Below are 17,359 nucleotides of genomic sequence, written 5' to 3'. Positions count from 1 at the left end.
TACAGCTGTGGAGGTTCTGTGGGAAATAGTACAAGATAAAAAATTAAATAAAAGATCCTTATTTAATATGCAATGCTTCAAGCAGAATTATTAGGAACACAATTGCTTCAGACAGATCTAATTCAAGGTTAATAAGAAAATTAACTATCCTTAAATGTATTTCATTGTACTTTCCTTTAACTTGTCATAAATTGTAAAGTTTAATACAATATTCTTACCTGTTAAGGTTATATTGACTTCATTGATGTTTATTGAGTTACTGACTCGTATAGGAAGACTAGTGTTGTCCAAGATGTCCTTCAGTTGATGTAACACTTCAACATCAACAGAGCTGATCTCAACTTCAACTATGTATTCATGCAGCTGTGGTAGTTCTGTGGTCCACAGAATAGAACACAATAAGTCATTGTATTACAAAAATCACTGTAACCTGTTAATTCTCCAAATACTGTTGTAGTCAACTTTGTCGATATAAATGATCAACTTTGATAATATATGCCATAATCTCCTTGAGGATGTTTTTAAATGTGATTGTGTGTACTTTGGTTTTGCTTATGACAGTCAACCACCAATCACAGAAACTCCAACAAAATACTGATATTCTTACCTACTGTATCTATGAGTTTCTCAATGACTAGCTTTTATATTTTAGTTTCATATAAAGTCTAATAAAACATATTTTACCTGTAACAGTTATGTTGATGTCTGTGATGTTTATTGTGTCACTGACTAGGGGAAGACTAGTGTTGTCCAAGATGTTCTTCAGTTGCTGTAACACTTCAACATCAACAGTGCTGATCTCAACTTCAACTCTGTATTCATACAGCTGTGGACGATCTGTGGGGGAAATAGTACAAGATAAAACATTGGATTAAAACAATATTTTCCTGATTCGATATGCCTTGCTTCACATTGAATATTTAGGAACAGAGTACTTTAGACTGATTTTAATCAAGATATCATTTAATAACAATAGGGACACAGACAGACAGACCACCAACTGGTACAACGGGGGCTACTCTGACACGGGTACAATGGGTATTGCATTACTTGTTTGGGCATCCATTTCCAATCGTTCCCAAGTAGGCTGGTGCCTAACGGGCACCGGTCTAGTTTCCTTTAACGTGGCATACATTATAACGTTTGATAGAATATTCTTACCTGTTAAGGTTATATTGACTTCTGTGATGTTTATTGAGTCACTGACTCTTATAGGAAGACTAGTGTTGTCCAAGATGTTTTTCAGCTGCTGTAACACTTCAACATCAACAGAGCTTATCTCAACTTCTACTATGTATTCATACAGCTGTGGACGTTCTGTAGGGGAAATAGTACAAGATAAGTCATTGGATTAGAATCGTTGTCCTGATTGCATATGTAATCCTACAAACAAGAAAATGTAAATCAAACACATTTTAAAAGTTACAGTATTGTAAATTAATATTGATTACTTCAACTATGTATTCATAGATCAGTCATTTGATTACAGTATATTCTGACAAATAAAAGTCTACCCTCATACTTGGATGCCAGATGGTGGTGTAGCATAGCTATATCACAAACACAGCACATTCCAGTCAAATCTTAGTAGCTTATATATTGACTTCTGTGATGTTTATTGAGTCACTGACTCTTATAGGAAGACTAGTGTTGTCCACGATGTCCTTCAGTTGATGTAACACTTCAACATCAACCGTGCTGATCTCAACTTCAACTATGTATTCATACAGTAGTCCTGTGTACAGTACAGAACATAGTCATTTTATTGCAAAACATTTACCTGATTGCATACGTAGTGCTTTAAAGAGAATGTTTAATGCGTCAGATTAGAATCTAAATCAAAATTAATAAAATAATAAGTACACAATCAGTCATAAACTTAAAGGAGAAAATGTCCAGTTCTTTTTTTGGGGGGGGATGGTCAACGACGTAGAAAATACTCTCTATTTTAATTCAATTACAATAAAATATACTGTACAGCTGCAGACCTTAGATTGAACGCAAAGGAAGATGAATGAAGGAAGTTAAATCTCAATGGTTCACGAGGTGGTCGGGTTACTTATGTTTGTTCCGCACCCCTAGCAACATACAGTATAGTTGAAAGTCAGCATGCTGTGTTTCCACAACCCAGTGATGTCAGAATACGTCACTAGGTGGCGGTAGTCATTTTGGCTGCTAGTGTGATACAGAAAACATTTATTTGGCAGTGTTGTGGATGTTATAGACATGCCACCGTTATGACTAATTGATGGGTTTTCTTTCCTTTAACCACCCTCATATTGTCTTTAACCTGTTTCATTGAATTTGTCATAGATTGTACAGTTCCACAAAATATTCTTACTTGTGAAGGTTATATTGACGTCTGTGATGTTTATTGAGTCACTGACTCTTATAGGCAGACTAGTGTTGTCGAGAATATCCTTCAACTGCTGTAACACTGTAACATCTGCAGTACTGATCTCAACTTCAATTGTGTATTCATACAGCTGCAAAGGTTCTGCAGGGGAAAATGTAGGTATTTAGCACAGTGATTCTAAACCTTTTAATCTCTTGGACCCCAATATACAGTACACTGTAAAATCCTTAGTGTGAATTTAACTCTGAGAGAATAAATGGAACCAAATGGGCCCATGGGTCCATGTGGTTCCATGTGTACACTCTCAGAGTTGCAGGCCTGTAAGGGTCCATTTGGTCCGCTGGTGGTCCACAGACCCAATGTTGAGATCCAGCGCTTTAGCAGATGCATAAACAATATGATACCAATATGGTATGTGATAAACAAATTATCATCTGGCATTTGTTGTTACCTGAGCTTATCCAATCGAAGGCAGGCTGGTAGGTTTATTTTTTGTGAAGCACATACAGCACATGAAATGTTATATAAATTGACTAGACTACAGACTAGACAAAATAACCCTGCCATTGGTTGGATAAGCTTGGGCAATAAGAAATTGGGGATTCACTGGGCATTAAACTGCATACAATTGTAAGCATTACACAGTTAATCCACTATTAAGTTTAAGTTATAAATGTTGAACGGTATACAAACCTGGCTTTGGCTGGCAGTACTGTCCATCAGAAGGAATGCCATTGATACATCCACATGAATCACCGGTGATATTGTCACAGGCTCCATATGTGATACAGTTGTTGTATGACCAGGCAAACTGCTCCTCACACCTGCACTGGAAACTGGAGCCGTTTGGGTAACACACTAATAAAGAAATCACATAACAAAATAATATTATTTAATTGTTGTAAAATGTAAGCAGTCTTTGCTACCAGTCTATTTCACAAATTTGTCAGAGGCAGCAGAGCTTGTGTTACACCAATACTGGTGACCTTATCGATTTGTGTTGCTACAAGACTTCCATCAGTTCACTTTACCAAAGTGATGTAACAGGACTAATATTTTATATGAATAAAATGATCAGAATCCACTTTGTTCACATTCGTTTCTGTGCATTTTCCTTTTTTATGAGACCTATTTCCCAATACAGTATACGGGAGTGAACGGAATCGCTATACTTCTGTTTTAAGTATCAGTTCAACATTGCTTTAAAGGTTTCCATGGGTATTTAGCTTACAACCTCTCAGAATCTCTTTATTAACACATGAAACACAGGACAATATAGGACAACATGGTACAAAATAGCTGAGTAAATATCATGACATAGGTCAGGATATATGAAAGCCCCTTCATTCCATACAGTAGGTGCATAATACTTACATGATGCACTGTTATTACACTGAATTATATTGCCCCTTAATCAATAGAGTAGGCACTCAATTATTATGATTATTATTATTATTACTACTACTATTTTACCTGTGGTTATATTAATGTCTGAGACATTCACAGCTGGACCAAGAAATAGGGAAAAGTTGGAATTTTCCAGAAGGGTCTTGAGGGTCTCCAATGTCTCCACAGAAGTCACATTTAATTCTACATCCACCTCATAGTCAGCCACGTCTAGTAATGCTACAGGGAATAGAAGTGAAATGGTGATCAATAGTTGTTGTTGTTGTTGTTGTTGTTACAAAGAATACCCATAGAAAACAGTAATGCACACAGTATTAAGGCTAGCATGAATACTAAAGCTTTCTGTCTACTGTATATGACGGCATTTCTTTTTTTTATAAGACAAAATATTTAGAAATGTTTCAGTTCCAATTTTGCTCATTTCTTTATGTCATCACTTCCAATTTCCCTTGTTTATCCTGTATCCTGTACGAGTTACGACCTGAAAGACTAAAGAGCTGGAGAGACAGGGAGACCCCTGTTACTGAACAAACACTCAATGATTTCTATCAGAATATAGAGCTATTTGCATTCATTACACAACAATGTAATCTTCATAACCTAAAGATTACCACATTACCACATGGGTCTGGAAACATCCAACAACATTCCACAAGCAAGCTCTATGTCTTTGAAACTCTGCCAAAATTCCAAAATGCCTTGACAGGTTGTTGCTGCAGACTATAATTTGCTTTCTTTTGGTACAATTGATTTCACTAAGCTTAATAGTCTTGCTTAGCCAGATGATGAAATCTCCACCTACCACCTCCACCTACATCTGGTGATATAAATTCAGTGAATGGGCTAAAACTGGATGGAGAAAAAAATTATAACAGCAGTACAGAACCAAGGCAAAGACGTTTGGGCCGGTACTTCATACGGGATGATATCATGATCATGGTTTTCAAAGCAGTGGGCGTATAGGTATTAATAGGTGGATATCTCTGATCGTCTGGCTACACCAGACTATGATAAGCTTGCTTGTCATATCAGATCTGTGTCACATTCTTATCAACACGGCACGCATCTCAAAATAATTGTCAGTGATTAAACCGAGATTGATAATACTTTTTATCTAATGTATACAGAAATACCTTTCAAAAATACGTAACGATATCTTATCTTTTGAATTTGATATCCCTGATGTGAACTAATGCATTGACGTACTGTATATGAAAGATGCGATTACCTGATATCGGCTTACAGTACTGTCCATCAGTTGGAATGGCATTGATGCATTTGCAGATGCCACTGGTGACGTTATCACAGGCTCCATAAGTGATACAGCTGCTGTGGGGCCAACCATACAGCTCCTCACATCTACACTGGTACCCGTTGCCATTTGAAGAGCACACTGGAAGCAGAGAAGTTAGTCTCAATTTGAATATTGATACTGCTCCTAATATGGAGTTCTGGTACTGATAGAAATATTAGTATTCTATTGAGGATTTAAATTACATTCCTGACATTAAAGTACAATTTATTGTCTACACCTACATCTTGTTTAGTCTAAAAATTATATTTGTTTTGCCCACAATTAATTATAAATGTTTCACTTAGCCTATTAGTTATTAGCCTATCCTATTAGTTATTAGCCTATAGACATTTGCCTACAAAATACTAACATTTCTCAGGGAGGATTCCTCCATCTAGTTTGAAAGGGGGATGAAACCCTAGGCTGATTTAGTAGTTTTCTTTCCAGTTTAGGTAAAAAACTACAGCAGGTTAAAAACATGGCTGTCTGCAAAAGTCTGACTTTCATGATGTAAACTACTGTCTATGCTTGCACATTGGCACCATAGACACATAAAGGTAGACGCCTCCTCCGGCTCTGAGCTGTCTGTATCTCGGGCGCCATTTTGGAGAAGGCAAGCTTCCTGACAACTGGCCAATCACAGCGCGTCTTTTCCAGGACTTGTCAGAATCTAGTTGTATAAAAAATATTATACAACTACATTCTGACAAGTCCCGGAAAAGACGAGCTTGAACCAATGAACTGCAGAGGCCAATGAGGTATCTAGGTTTCTATATATGATTGGCACACCCATGACTCTAAATCTAACACAATTCATTTGATTAGCTGTAGCTGCATTGCTTAATAGACTGCCATGTTTGTAATCTGCTTTAGTTTTCAACCTGAAGTTAAAGGTTTAATGACATTCACTTTTACACCACATTCAAAGTCTTTGTCCTGGTCCTTCAAAAGTGTACAAAAAGTTTTAAGTGACAATTCCATTCCAGTGATCCATGGCAGGTGTTTTTCTCTCACATTTCTAAAGCCTTTTCAACTGCAATGAAAAAAGAAATCTTTGCCTGCGGGTGTCGCTGGTGAGGGATTTTGCCTGTCAATCATCGCCTCTGCTCCGCCCCCCCCAAAGGAAAGGATAGGGGAGGGGAGGGGCGAGGAGGAGAGTGGGCGGGATTAATCGACTGTGACCTCACTGTCGAAGGGCCAAGCTCAGATTACTTTTCAGCCTAATTATTCAGAAAACCCCAGACCACAGAAAATCCACTGAATGTTCTAAGTTCAGGTTTTTTGGGTGTAATTGAGGTCATAAAACCCCAAATAAAACATTGAAAATAAAAAAAGTGAAAATGAATGTCATGATACCTTTAAATAAAGTGTGTTGTAGCTATACAGTAAAACTAGAAACTTGTTAGAATAAACTTTGGCTGAAACATGTTTGTTGTGACAGCTGGCATTCTTCTGCTGTCTTTGTACAATACTCACCAGTGGTGATTTCGATGTCTGATATTTCTGTGCCATCATTCATTTGCAGAGGAAAGCTTGAAGCAGATGACCGAATCTGGTCTAATATTTCAGTGGTTGACGCATTCACTTCAACATCAATAATATAGTTCCATTGATTTGTAGGCACTGGTAGGGTAGAAAATATAAATGGGTACAGTATAAACCTTCAACAACAATGACGTACTGTATGTATATACATTAGAAATTGTTATATATATATTACAGTATATACTATATACTAACAGTCAAAAATGTATTGTAAAGATGAACACACATCTTGGATAAAGCACCTAAATTGCTATTCTTGCTTGTCCATCATTTTCTACTTAAAGGACAATTCCACAGTTTTTCAAGCTCATCAGCATTCGTTTATTGCATACAAAAATAATTATCCACATGGGAATGGCATGGCTAATGTGGATCTCTGACTTCATGTGGCCAGACTGTCATCTATGACATCTACTGTATGTCAGTTGACATAATTTATGACATGTGACCCCTTGGCTTATATTACAAAATCAAAATTGAAGCTTCATATTTCAAAAATCTGAAAGGCTATGCATGAGAAATTGGGTGTTGATCGGACTAGCGGTTTGCAATATTAGTTCCAGCCACCCATACACACACGCGCGCGCGCGCACCCATACACACACACACGCGCGCGCGTGTGTGCACACACACACACACACACACACACACACACACACACACACACACACACACACACACACACACACACACACACACACACACACACACACACACACACACACACACACACACACACACACACACACACACACACACACTTTGCATATTATATTGTGCATCCACAATATAATAATTATCAAATGTCTCCTTTAAAAATATGTATACAGTACATTGTACTAACCATTCCTTCTCTCTCTGATGTGAGGTAGGGAGTCTTCAACATAGTGCACCTGAGATTAGAATAAAGACTTGATTAACTTGAGCAAATCTAAATGATCCATTAATTCTATGACTGGTTCTGGGTTTAGCTTTGTTTTGAAAACAGTTTTGTTTTAAGTGCAAACAAGGATGTAATATGATCAAATTAACATCCAGTACGCTACACAGTAAAATCCTCAGCGTTAATTTATCCAAATGGGCCCATTTGGTTACATTTATACACTCTCAGAGCTACAATGATTTGGTAACATTTGTACAGTCTCAGAGTTTAAAATGGATAAAAGTAACCCAGAGGATGTGTGTGTTCAGATGATTGAACTTATGCTGTGTAGGGGCACAATAATGAACAACAATAACGGATCTTGTCCTTCCCACATTTGCTGTTGTACATCCTTGTGTACCATAAACACAACAGGCCTACCTGTGGAACCGGGCTTGAAATCTCAAGAACTTCCTGTGTTTCCAAAATATAGTACGTCACCAGAAGGCCAATGACAGTGCAGATTTTCATTGATATTGCCATTCCTGTCAAGAAGATTAGAGAGAACGAAACAAGGAGGAAGTCAAACAAACACAATCAACCACATTCAAACCGGGAAAGCATTTTAGATTTTAACCACTTTAACCAATTTTATACTTTAGCAGATTTACAAGCTGATATACAAGCAGCTTGTAGATCTGCTATTTTTGAAAAATCTAGAAAATCTGTGCAAATCTTTGAATATATAATGTTTTAACGTGAACATTTTTAACTCAAATCTTTGCAAACACCAAATCTCTTTGTAGAAAATATACGATGTACAAGCTCACAACGTGCCGCAACCTGACGTGTTGGGAGACTGTATACAAGTGTTGCAGAATGTTCAGCTATCTTCACCTAATGTTCACCTATTATGACATGCCCAGAAATAGGGATGCTACCTGTGTAGGGTTCATGTGGTTCAAGACAAGAAAAGCATCCAAAAGGCTGCTTCCCCCCATGAACACTACCCATTGAGTTCGTTGGAGTGGCCAGCCAAGCCGGAGGCAATGGTGTTGGGAAGTGAACCCGGGCGTCTGTGGTGATGACTGGCGAGTGTTTTACCTCTAAGCCACCCGCACCCTATTCACACCTCCGGCTATATCGTACATAAACATACACATAGGACTTATTTTTTGGTTTCAGGTGCAGTAGCACATCACCAAGGCTGAGCTTCTAGCCGTGCCAGGACCTACAGTACACCCAAAGGAGTCGGGTGAAGGCTCAGAGGATAATCTGAGTCCCCGATCGCCTGCGCAATGGACTGTTTTGGTTACCATCTGGCTCAGGTACAGTTTCTATCCCCAGACTCCTGACCTCAAAACAATGATGTGGAGTACCGTAACTCCCATACCTGTACATCATCACACTTAATGGCACACCACATGTAAATCCACAGTATTCAGTCCGCCAACGACAGCTGTGTCATTTTCTAAAGTTATAATCGCAGCACAATCGTCCCTCGGCTATGGGATAAGCGTCCCGCTCAGGGACAGTGTCTATCCCCAGACTCATGACCTCAAAACTATTGTGGCGTACCAACTACTGTAGCTAGATTTTCACGCTAATGTCCGTGCCCATTCAATCCAGTCTGAGCTGTCATAAATCAGACCGAACAATGGATGTGTATGAAGACAGTAGAGAGAGAGACCATTTCACTACCAACTAGCCAATTACAACATTCATTGAAGTCTGCCTGTGCAAGCCCACATTTGATTAACACCAACATACATATTATCCTATATTAAAATTGCCTAGACTAGAGGGTGAGTGACGGTGGATGTCAAAAACGCAACATCCGGACTTAAGAGGCGCATCATTGCTCCGATCCGCACCAAACTTGGCACAAACACTGTTCAGGGGTCTGACATGAGAATAGTCACACCAGGGACCACATGTGAACACAGGGGCCCTGTGGGTGTCACAGGCGCACCGTTCCTCCAATCCGCACAATTTCCTGCCGTGAGAATAGTCATACCAGAGGCCACGTGTGGCCACAAGTGTTTGCTCCAATCCACATCAAACTTGGCCAAAAAAACACTGTTCACAAGTCTGCCATGACAATAGTCACACTAGGGGCCATGTGCCCTCAGGGGCACACACACCTATGTGCCACAAGCGCACCGTTGCTCCAATCCGAACCAAACTTGGCACAAACACTGTTCGGGAGACCTGCATGAGAATAGTCCCAAAAAACTAAATTGCACACATATGGGGCACTACAGTGGTCGTGTTACAGCAGTGTTTAACACTTCAAATGGCCATAACTCGTGACCATTGCTCTGATCAGAGCAATATGTGGACTAGATTTTCACGCTTAATGTACAGACATTCAACCCAGTCTGAGCTGTCATAAGTCAGACAGAACAATGGATGCTTATGAAGACAGTAGAGAACATTGTTGTTAAAAATGAAGTTATTCCCTGGCATGGTTTCAACTTTCTGCCAAGATATTACTTCCTCTTACAAACGACACGCAAAGCGAGTGTGGGCCAGCAGAAACCCAACATCTTACATTTCACATCGCAACCTTCGAGTACAACTAAATGTTTGTTTTTGATTTTTATTCAATTTGCACAGATATGGGAACTGCTGTTATTTAAATTCAGGGCCTGCTTTTTCTTCCCAGTCCACCCCTTAATTATTATATCCTTTCCCCCCATTGCCCCATGCCATTTCATAATCGCACACAATCCCAAAATATTGCTCACATCACATGCCCCAGACAGAGATAAAGATGGAGAGGGGTACACAATGCATGTGTATGATGAAGGCAGTAGAGACAACGATGTACAGTACAACTGGTAATCACATGCCACACAACGTTTTCATGGCTGTAGGTAGAAATGTGACTGCATACATTGCTATTATTATTAGGGCATGCCTCCAGGTTTGCGCTCTATTGAGAACACTTTTCTAGTTATATATAACCACACTCTTTTTGTCTAGAAGTGTCCTGATTAAATTGTTGCAGTTGATTTTATCCAGAGAAAGTCTCGTTGAACATTGACATTTGCAAACTGCTTCAACCACTTTAAACCTGGGGTCCCAATTTTGTTCATGTCATTATAGGTAAAATTAAATGAATACATTGAAAATGTCATTTTCGACTATTTAATAGTCGAAAATGACATTTTCAATGTATTCATTTAATTTCACCTATAATATAAAATAAAATAAAATATTTTCGAAAATAGCCAATACAACACAAGCTTATAGACAGGCTATTTTTCTTTTTGATTAAACTTTTTGAATTGCTTTTCAATGTTTGGACAAACACAAACTTACAAATAGATCAGCTATTTTCTAAATAAGTTAGAAAAGTTTGAGGGTTGTGGTTAAATGGAATTCTGAGCACTTTCCTCACAATGTTGATGCTATATGTCAACCTGGTTGACATATTGTTTGGGTTTCTGTGTGGTTCAGAAACCTGGTAAATATTTAAAGCTAGGAAGTTTAGATAATGAACGTTTTCCAGCCAGGGGAGTTGCAGTTAGGGTCAGCATGCTAAGTGGCTGAAAATACAACATACAGTACAACTACTAATTGGTTAAATGTAATACACAATACATAATAGAGCATTTGTTAAGTAAAATAAAAAGCCCTGTTTTCATGGGCAGCTGTTAGAAACAATCATTTCATTGTACTTACCCTTGATGGCTTCTCCTGTTCCTATAGTATTCACTGTCAGTGGTCAAGTTCAAATGTAGCTGGACTCCGTTTAGGCAACCAGTCAGTCATTTTTGAAAACAAATACTGTAGTGTGGATGTCTAATGGGAAATGAAGGAAAGAGAAATGTGAGAAAAGAGTAAATGTGTTTGTTGATGGGAACTTGTTTTTGTTTTTTTTACCAAAAACATGTAGCCTACAGCAAGCAAAAAAAAACACAAATACATTACAGTGTTAGTTGGCTGTCCAAAGGTAATTTACTTTAAAGGCAGTGAGGCAATGAATTATTTTATAAGTTGAGTGCTAATCAGTAATACTGATGAACCAGGTCACCAGTCCTGTTGACATGATGATGGAAGAATCACTGCACCTGTATACAGCACTGTTTCCTTGCACATATCTACAGTGAGATCAAATACCTCAAATCACAGTCCTTAGCCAACTTCCTCATAAATATTGGCATCTAAAGCTAGTTTGTGGTTAACAGAAGTCACTCACTGTCACTGTGCCTGCATGTTCTATATTAGTGATGATTGTCTCTTCACTTAAATTATACAAATATAGCTTTCTTACCATGGAGGAGTTCGTCCCTCTCCAGCTAATAATCCTCCCCTTGAAATTGACAGAGCTCTATCATAGCTTATATAAAACCCTATATTGAGTATAGTCCACAGAGCTTACCGGCTGTCCCACCCGCACTGTTACGTGATGCACTGTGAGTTGTGGGAAGAGACAATTACTTCCTGAAATATGGTAAGGTCTACTCACCTGTTAAACAGGTTTAATATTTTTTTAGACAGAGACTAGCGTTTGATGCGCGCGTGTGTGTGTGTGTGTGTGTGTGTGTGTGTGTGTGTGTGTGTGTGTGTGTGCGTGCATCGGTGAGAAAGACAATAGGCTGGGAGACAATCTGAAAGGATAAACAGAGAAACCTGTCTCTATCTCTTACAATGGAACCAGCGACCGCAAATCACAGACAATGAAGAGATGGGTCACTGAATATGCGCCACAACCAAAGTGTTCCCTCTCAAGTAAAAAAATGCATCCATTGCTCACATACAATGTAACCGAAGCCAAGAAACACTGTGACACAGTGACAGCTCAATAGAGGGTTAGGGTTAGCAGTATTTCCAGAAACAAAAAGAACATTACAATGGGCTACCGTAGTATTACAGTTAATTGAACTAAAAGTTATTTCTCTCTCCTCATGGCAACTGGGTACTTTGAGGCCCCAGGCTAAACTGTGCAGGATCTCATAGCTGTCCTAGTAACTATGGTTAAATTGTATAGATGGGTTCTCAGCCACGAACGGCAACCATCTGAGAAGTACTGTACTGTAATGCGCTCTTAACTACCTCTGTGCCCTTTTCAACTGTCTGTTATGTCATTATTTGTGGTTGTATTGTAAACCGTGTCTGTTTGCCACATTAACCTTACAGCATGAAAAGGATTTGACTAGAATAGAATACCTTCTATTACCTTCTTTCATTATTAAATCAAGTGGAGTTCTTAACCACTTGACCTCTCTATACCAAATGTTTTCTGCAAATATTTTCACCAAATGTTTGCCCCAGAATACGACCACTAGGGTTTATGTGATTAAAGGGTCACTGCAGTGTGTTTCAATTATTGGAAAATATAAAGTTCAATGAGATTGTGTATACCCTTAAAAGATACAGCTGATAACCTGTTGGATTACATTATCTTCCATTTACAAATCAAACTGTTTAATGTGTGAAATGTGTAAAAAAAAAAAAAAAGGACTGGGCCTTTTTCTGGTCTCAGACTAAAACAAATTGCAGGTTGAAAAGGCTTTTACTGCTCCTAGTCAGGGCAGGACTTTCAGGGAGGCCACGAAGGCCATGGCCATCGTTGCCCCTCAGTTTGGCCTTGTGCCCCTAAAAATGGCAGGCCCTGAGGCCACGGTGGCCTTAATACCCCAGCTGACTGTACCACTTTCTCCTCTGTCTCTTTCTTGTCAATATGTAGACACCAGTGTCTCTATCTTGTCATATAGACACCAGTGTCTTTTGTTGAGATTCTGAACTTAACTCCCCTTCTATAAACCAATCCAGTAACTTTGCAGGGCTGAGCATGAATTCCATAATTTATTTATTTCACTGCAGATAGTCGACATATTGATTTTAAAGTCATCCTGAACCCTTGAATTCAATTAATTATTTCAATGGACTAAAATCCTGTTTTATTTGATGGCCTTCCTGCCCTGGCATTTGGCCTTTGTGCCCTCAAAACATGGACAACACCAAAGGCCAAGTGGCATTGCCCCTAAAATTGTGAAATTCCAGGCCTGCTCCTAGTATTGATAAATTCTTGTATTGTATGTCCGTATTATGTCTTGATGAATTGAATAAACAGGACCACAAAGGAAACAATCCCTCAGGGCTTTTTGAGCAATCATATTAGCATTATTGTAAACTGTACCTCTGTGCTTTGCAAAACACCTAGTCAACTTCTCCCTGAGGCTAAGGAGAGTGCCCCAACTCTGGCCTCTCTCTCTCTCTCTCTAAATGTACTTAGTTACTTTCCACCACTGATAGCTACTCACCTCCTCTTTCAAGCTGAGCCTGGAGCTAAGTGTGGTTCAGTGGGTACTATTATGTAAGCTAATGAAGCAACATTTCAGAAATACCCTGGCAACTTTTACCTACAAACTTAGCTAGTTTTAAATGGTATTTGGAACTTTTAGCAATTGAAAAGTGACTCAAACGCTAAAATAAGCCTACAGAATGCCCTCTTAACTGACACAAAACAATGGTCTGTCTTGCCTCCTGCAGTGCATTGTGTGATGTCAGTTGTAGTAGTCACAAGTGAGCCCAGCAGCAATCACTGTTGTTGGCTGACTGACTCAAGTATGCTGCAGCTGCAAGTTGCGTGCCATGAGTGGTGTAACGCAACTAAGTACATTTACTCAAGAGTTGTCATGGTGAGTGACAGGTGAGGACCCAGAAGCAGAACAATGGAGGCAAGCTTCACTTCACATACAGACACATGACTGAAATATGATAACATCGATCTAACCGAGATTTTAAGGAACTAATGGTTTAAAAAGACACAAGACTAACCAGACACAGGTGAAACTCAAGGACCATCAACACAGGGATTGGCTGGTAGACTAACAGGACACAGGTGGAGAAAACAAGTAATCACAGGGAGGTGAGACAAATTGCCAAAACAGGAAACCCAAGGACATCACTACATATAATAAAAGTATAAGGAGTACAAGTACTGTAATTAAGTAAAACTAGTAAATTCCCGGTGAATTGCGCAGGCGAAAGTAGTTGCAAACGTGGGGTTATCACGTTTGCACCAGCATATAATAATACAGCGTCAGTTATTAATTAATGTGGCCTATGTTTTGTAATAATAATTAAATCTGCAAAGTAATGAGTAACTAAAGCTGTCAAATAATTGCAATTCGAGTAAAAAGTACAATATTTCCCTCTGAGATGTAGAGTAGAATTTTAAATGAGCATGAAATGGAAATAATCAAGTAAATTAAAAATACTTCAAATTTTCATTTGAGTAAAGGTAGCATAATAGTTGTCAGATCCCTTCCTTGTTCATGTATTTGTTCATGATGATGGGGTTTCCCCATTAGTTTCCTGGTTTGTTCCTTCTCTTGTTGAGTATGTGGTTGTTTATTTGGTATGTGTGTCACACTGTTAACAATAAGAAAGCACTGAGGATTTATTAGATATTCTTCTGGCAGTGTGATTACAGCACGGCAAGTTATCTGTGATGTGAGGCTGGCAAGTGTCGGTGTTTACCTTGGCAACATAACTCGAGTCAAGAACTTGTTTGGCTCAGTTGCATGCCACTGTAATTACCTATTATCATTTGCCTTTGTGGTAGCACTTAATCACATAATGCCTAGCATCCCTATTCTTCGCATGTCATAAGCAGGTAAACAATCGTAACATTTTGGAAGAGATTTGGTGTAGAGGGGAAGAAGGAGGGGACCAGTAGGCCTATAGACCCACATGGGAGACCTCGGTTTCAAAGTATAGAGGTTTAAGTGGTGATGTACTGATGCTCATATACTTCATAGATTGTAAGTGTTCACATAATGCTCTTTTAGCCCAAACTGCCAGACCCAGCAGATTCAGCTGCAACAAGCCCGTTGGCCCCAGACACCACTCAACCACCGTTGTCAAGTAATTTCCATGGGGTGAGCTGCTACAGGCATTTATTTCCTGCTATAAGTCAGAGATTCTCAAACGTTTTCAGACCCAAAAGAGAAATTTGGTGTGTCCCCTGTACCCAAACTTACAAAAATGCATTATGAATTAATCATTAAGCCCTTCTTCAAACATAGTGAAAATAGCATCGCCATGCAACACGATGTGAGCTTGTAGATTTGCTACTTTCACAATTTTTTATTTATAAAAAAAAGAACATTTACATTTATTTTAGCAATTTAATTGTACAATTCTGAAAATGTTTGAAACGTTTTGGAGGAAAAACAACTATAAGAAAGGGGGGATGGGATATTTACTTGTGACCCATTTTTATGGGTCACAAGTAAATATCGTATTTTGCAGACCCATTTTTATGGGTCTGCAAAATGGGGACCAGACAGAGATGTTTGGGAAACACTGCTAAATTATGTGATGTCATTGTGACATCATTGCATAATGACGTAAAACTGCGTCATTACATATAATGACGTTACTCAAACTGACTTGTTATTCTGTCAAATTTGTGATGACCGGCTCTTTAGGAATGGATTTGGATGAGGCAGCGACCTACAGTGTAATGGCTTCAGAGATAACAGGCAGTGTTTCTGTGTCCCTGCACCCTCTGGTCATCCTCAACATATCGGACCACTGGATACGCGTCCGATCTCAGCAAGGGCGACCGATGCAGGTGATCGGAGCCCTTATTGGGAAGCAGGAGGGTCGAAACATTGAGGTGATGAACTCCTTTGAGTTGCTGTCCCACCCTGTTGATGAGCAGCAGGCACATACTATCGACAAGGAGTATTACTACGCCAAGGAAGAACAATTCAAACAGGTCTTTAAAGACATGGAGTTCCTGGGCTGGTATACCACCGGGGGCCCCCCTGACCATTCAGACATCCACATCCACAAGCAGGTGTGTGAGATCATCGACAGCCCTCTCTTTCTCAAACTCAACCCGATGACCAAACAGACTGATCTTCCTGTTAGCGTATATGAGTCTGTGATTGACATAATCAACGGCGAGGCCACCATGTTGTTTGCCGAGCTCACCTACACTCTCGCCACGGAGGAGGCAGAGAGAATTGGAGTCGACCACGTAGCTCGCATGACGGCCCCCGGCACGGGGGAAAACTCAACGGTGGCTGAACACCTCACGGCCCAACACAGTGCGATCAAGATGCTTCACGGCAGGGTGAAGGTCATCCTGGATTACGTCAAGGCAGTGGAAGCAGGAGAGGTGCCGTTTAATCACGAGATCCTGCGAGAAGCCAACGCCCTGTGCCATAGACTGCCTGTCCTCAGCACTATAGAATTCAAGACTGATTTCCATGATCAATGCAATGACGTGGGCCTCATGGCCTACCTGGGCACCATCACCAAGGCCTGCAACAGTATGAACCAGTTCCTCAACAAGTTCAACATCCTATATGACAGACATGGCAACAGCCGAAGGATGAGAGGAATAATGCCCTTTTGAGTCACAGAGGGAGTGAGATAGAAGACCAAAAGAGAGGTCAGAAGATTTTTTATTCTTTTGCTTTTTGTTTTTGTTTTTCTGGCGGGGTGTTATTGACTCAGAAGATCCTGGGAGAGTCTAAGTGCTGCGAGACTTGACAATGTACATTAACCAGAATGTCATTTTATCCACTTTTCTTTGTTTTTGTTTCTACGTAACAAATCTGATGATTTAAAACGAGACACGTAGGCACACACGCACTCACATCACAGAAAGACCCTCTTATTGACGGTTACCCTCTTTTATAGGCACACCTTAAACATTTTTTTACTGGCCATCCATCTTAGTGAAAAATATGATTTAAAATGGGTTAATTTAGATTTGTTTATTATCTCCACCAGTAACAGCATCATGAACAAGGAATGTCCCAGAAAACCACCACTGCCCAGTGGTGGAAGATTACACAAGTAAAAGTAGCGATATAACAGTAACAAGTAGTATTCAGCGTTTTACTTGAGTAAAAGTACA

The 17,359-nt window shown here is 39.5% G+C and overlaps 2 protein-coding genes across 2 annotated transcripts; one reads left to right on the top strand and one right to left on the bottom strand.

Annotated features, from left to right (window-relative positions):
- Positions 1 to 1,592: 1,592 nt before the first annotated feature.
- On the bottom strand, positions 1,593 to 11,880 carry LOC308103826 (uncharacterized protein; the record flags this gene model as incomplete). The annotated part of the gene is made up of 10 exons (XM_080454003.1): positions 11,747 to 11,880; positions 11,155 to 11,274; positions 7,906 to 8,009; positions 7,447 to 7,495; positions 6,534 to 6,680; positions 4,992 to 5,156; positions 3,830 to 3,982; positions 3,050 to 3,214; positions 2,342 to 2,497; positions 1,593 to 1,735 (listed from the first exon to the last, which is right to left on the bottom strand). Exons 3-10 carry the CDS (start codon positions 8,005 to 8,007, stop codon positions 1,593 to 1,595), a joined length of 1,080 nt encoding a protein of 359 aa, XP_080310129.1. The 5' UTR covers positions 8,008 to 8,009; positions 11,155 to 11,274; positions 11,747 to 11,880.
- Positions 11,881 to 15,937: 4,057 nt separating this feature from the next.
- Positions 15,938 to 16,852, top strand: LOC308103825 (COP9 signalosome complex subunit 6-like; the record flags this gene model as incomplete). The annotated part of the gene is made up of 1 exon (XM_080454002.1): positions 15,938 to 16,852. Exon 1 carries the CDS (start codon positions 15,950 to 15,952, stop codon positions 16,850 to 16,852), a length of 903 nt encoding a protein of 300 aa, XP_080310128.1. The 5' UTR covers positions 15,938 to 15,949.
- Between the last annotated feature and the right edge of the window lie 507 nt (positions 16,853 to 17,359).

The sequence above is a fragment of the Gymnoscopelus braueri genome, assembly GCF_963280865.1.
Source record: "Gymnoscopelus braueri genome assembly, chromosome: 16".
Classification (NCBI taxonomy): domain Eukaryota; kingdom Metazoa; phylum Chordata; class Actinopteri; order Myctophiformes; family Myctophidae; genus Gymnoscopelus; species Gymnoscopelus braueri.
The sequence above is the reverse complement of the archived record's forward strand: the minus strand, read 5'-3'. Positions and strand labels throughout refer to the sequence as shown.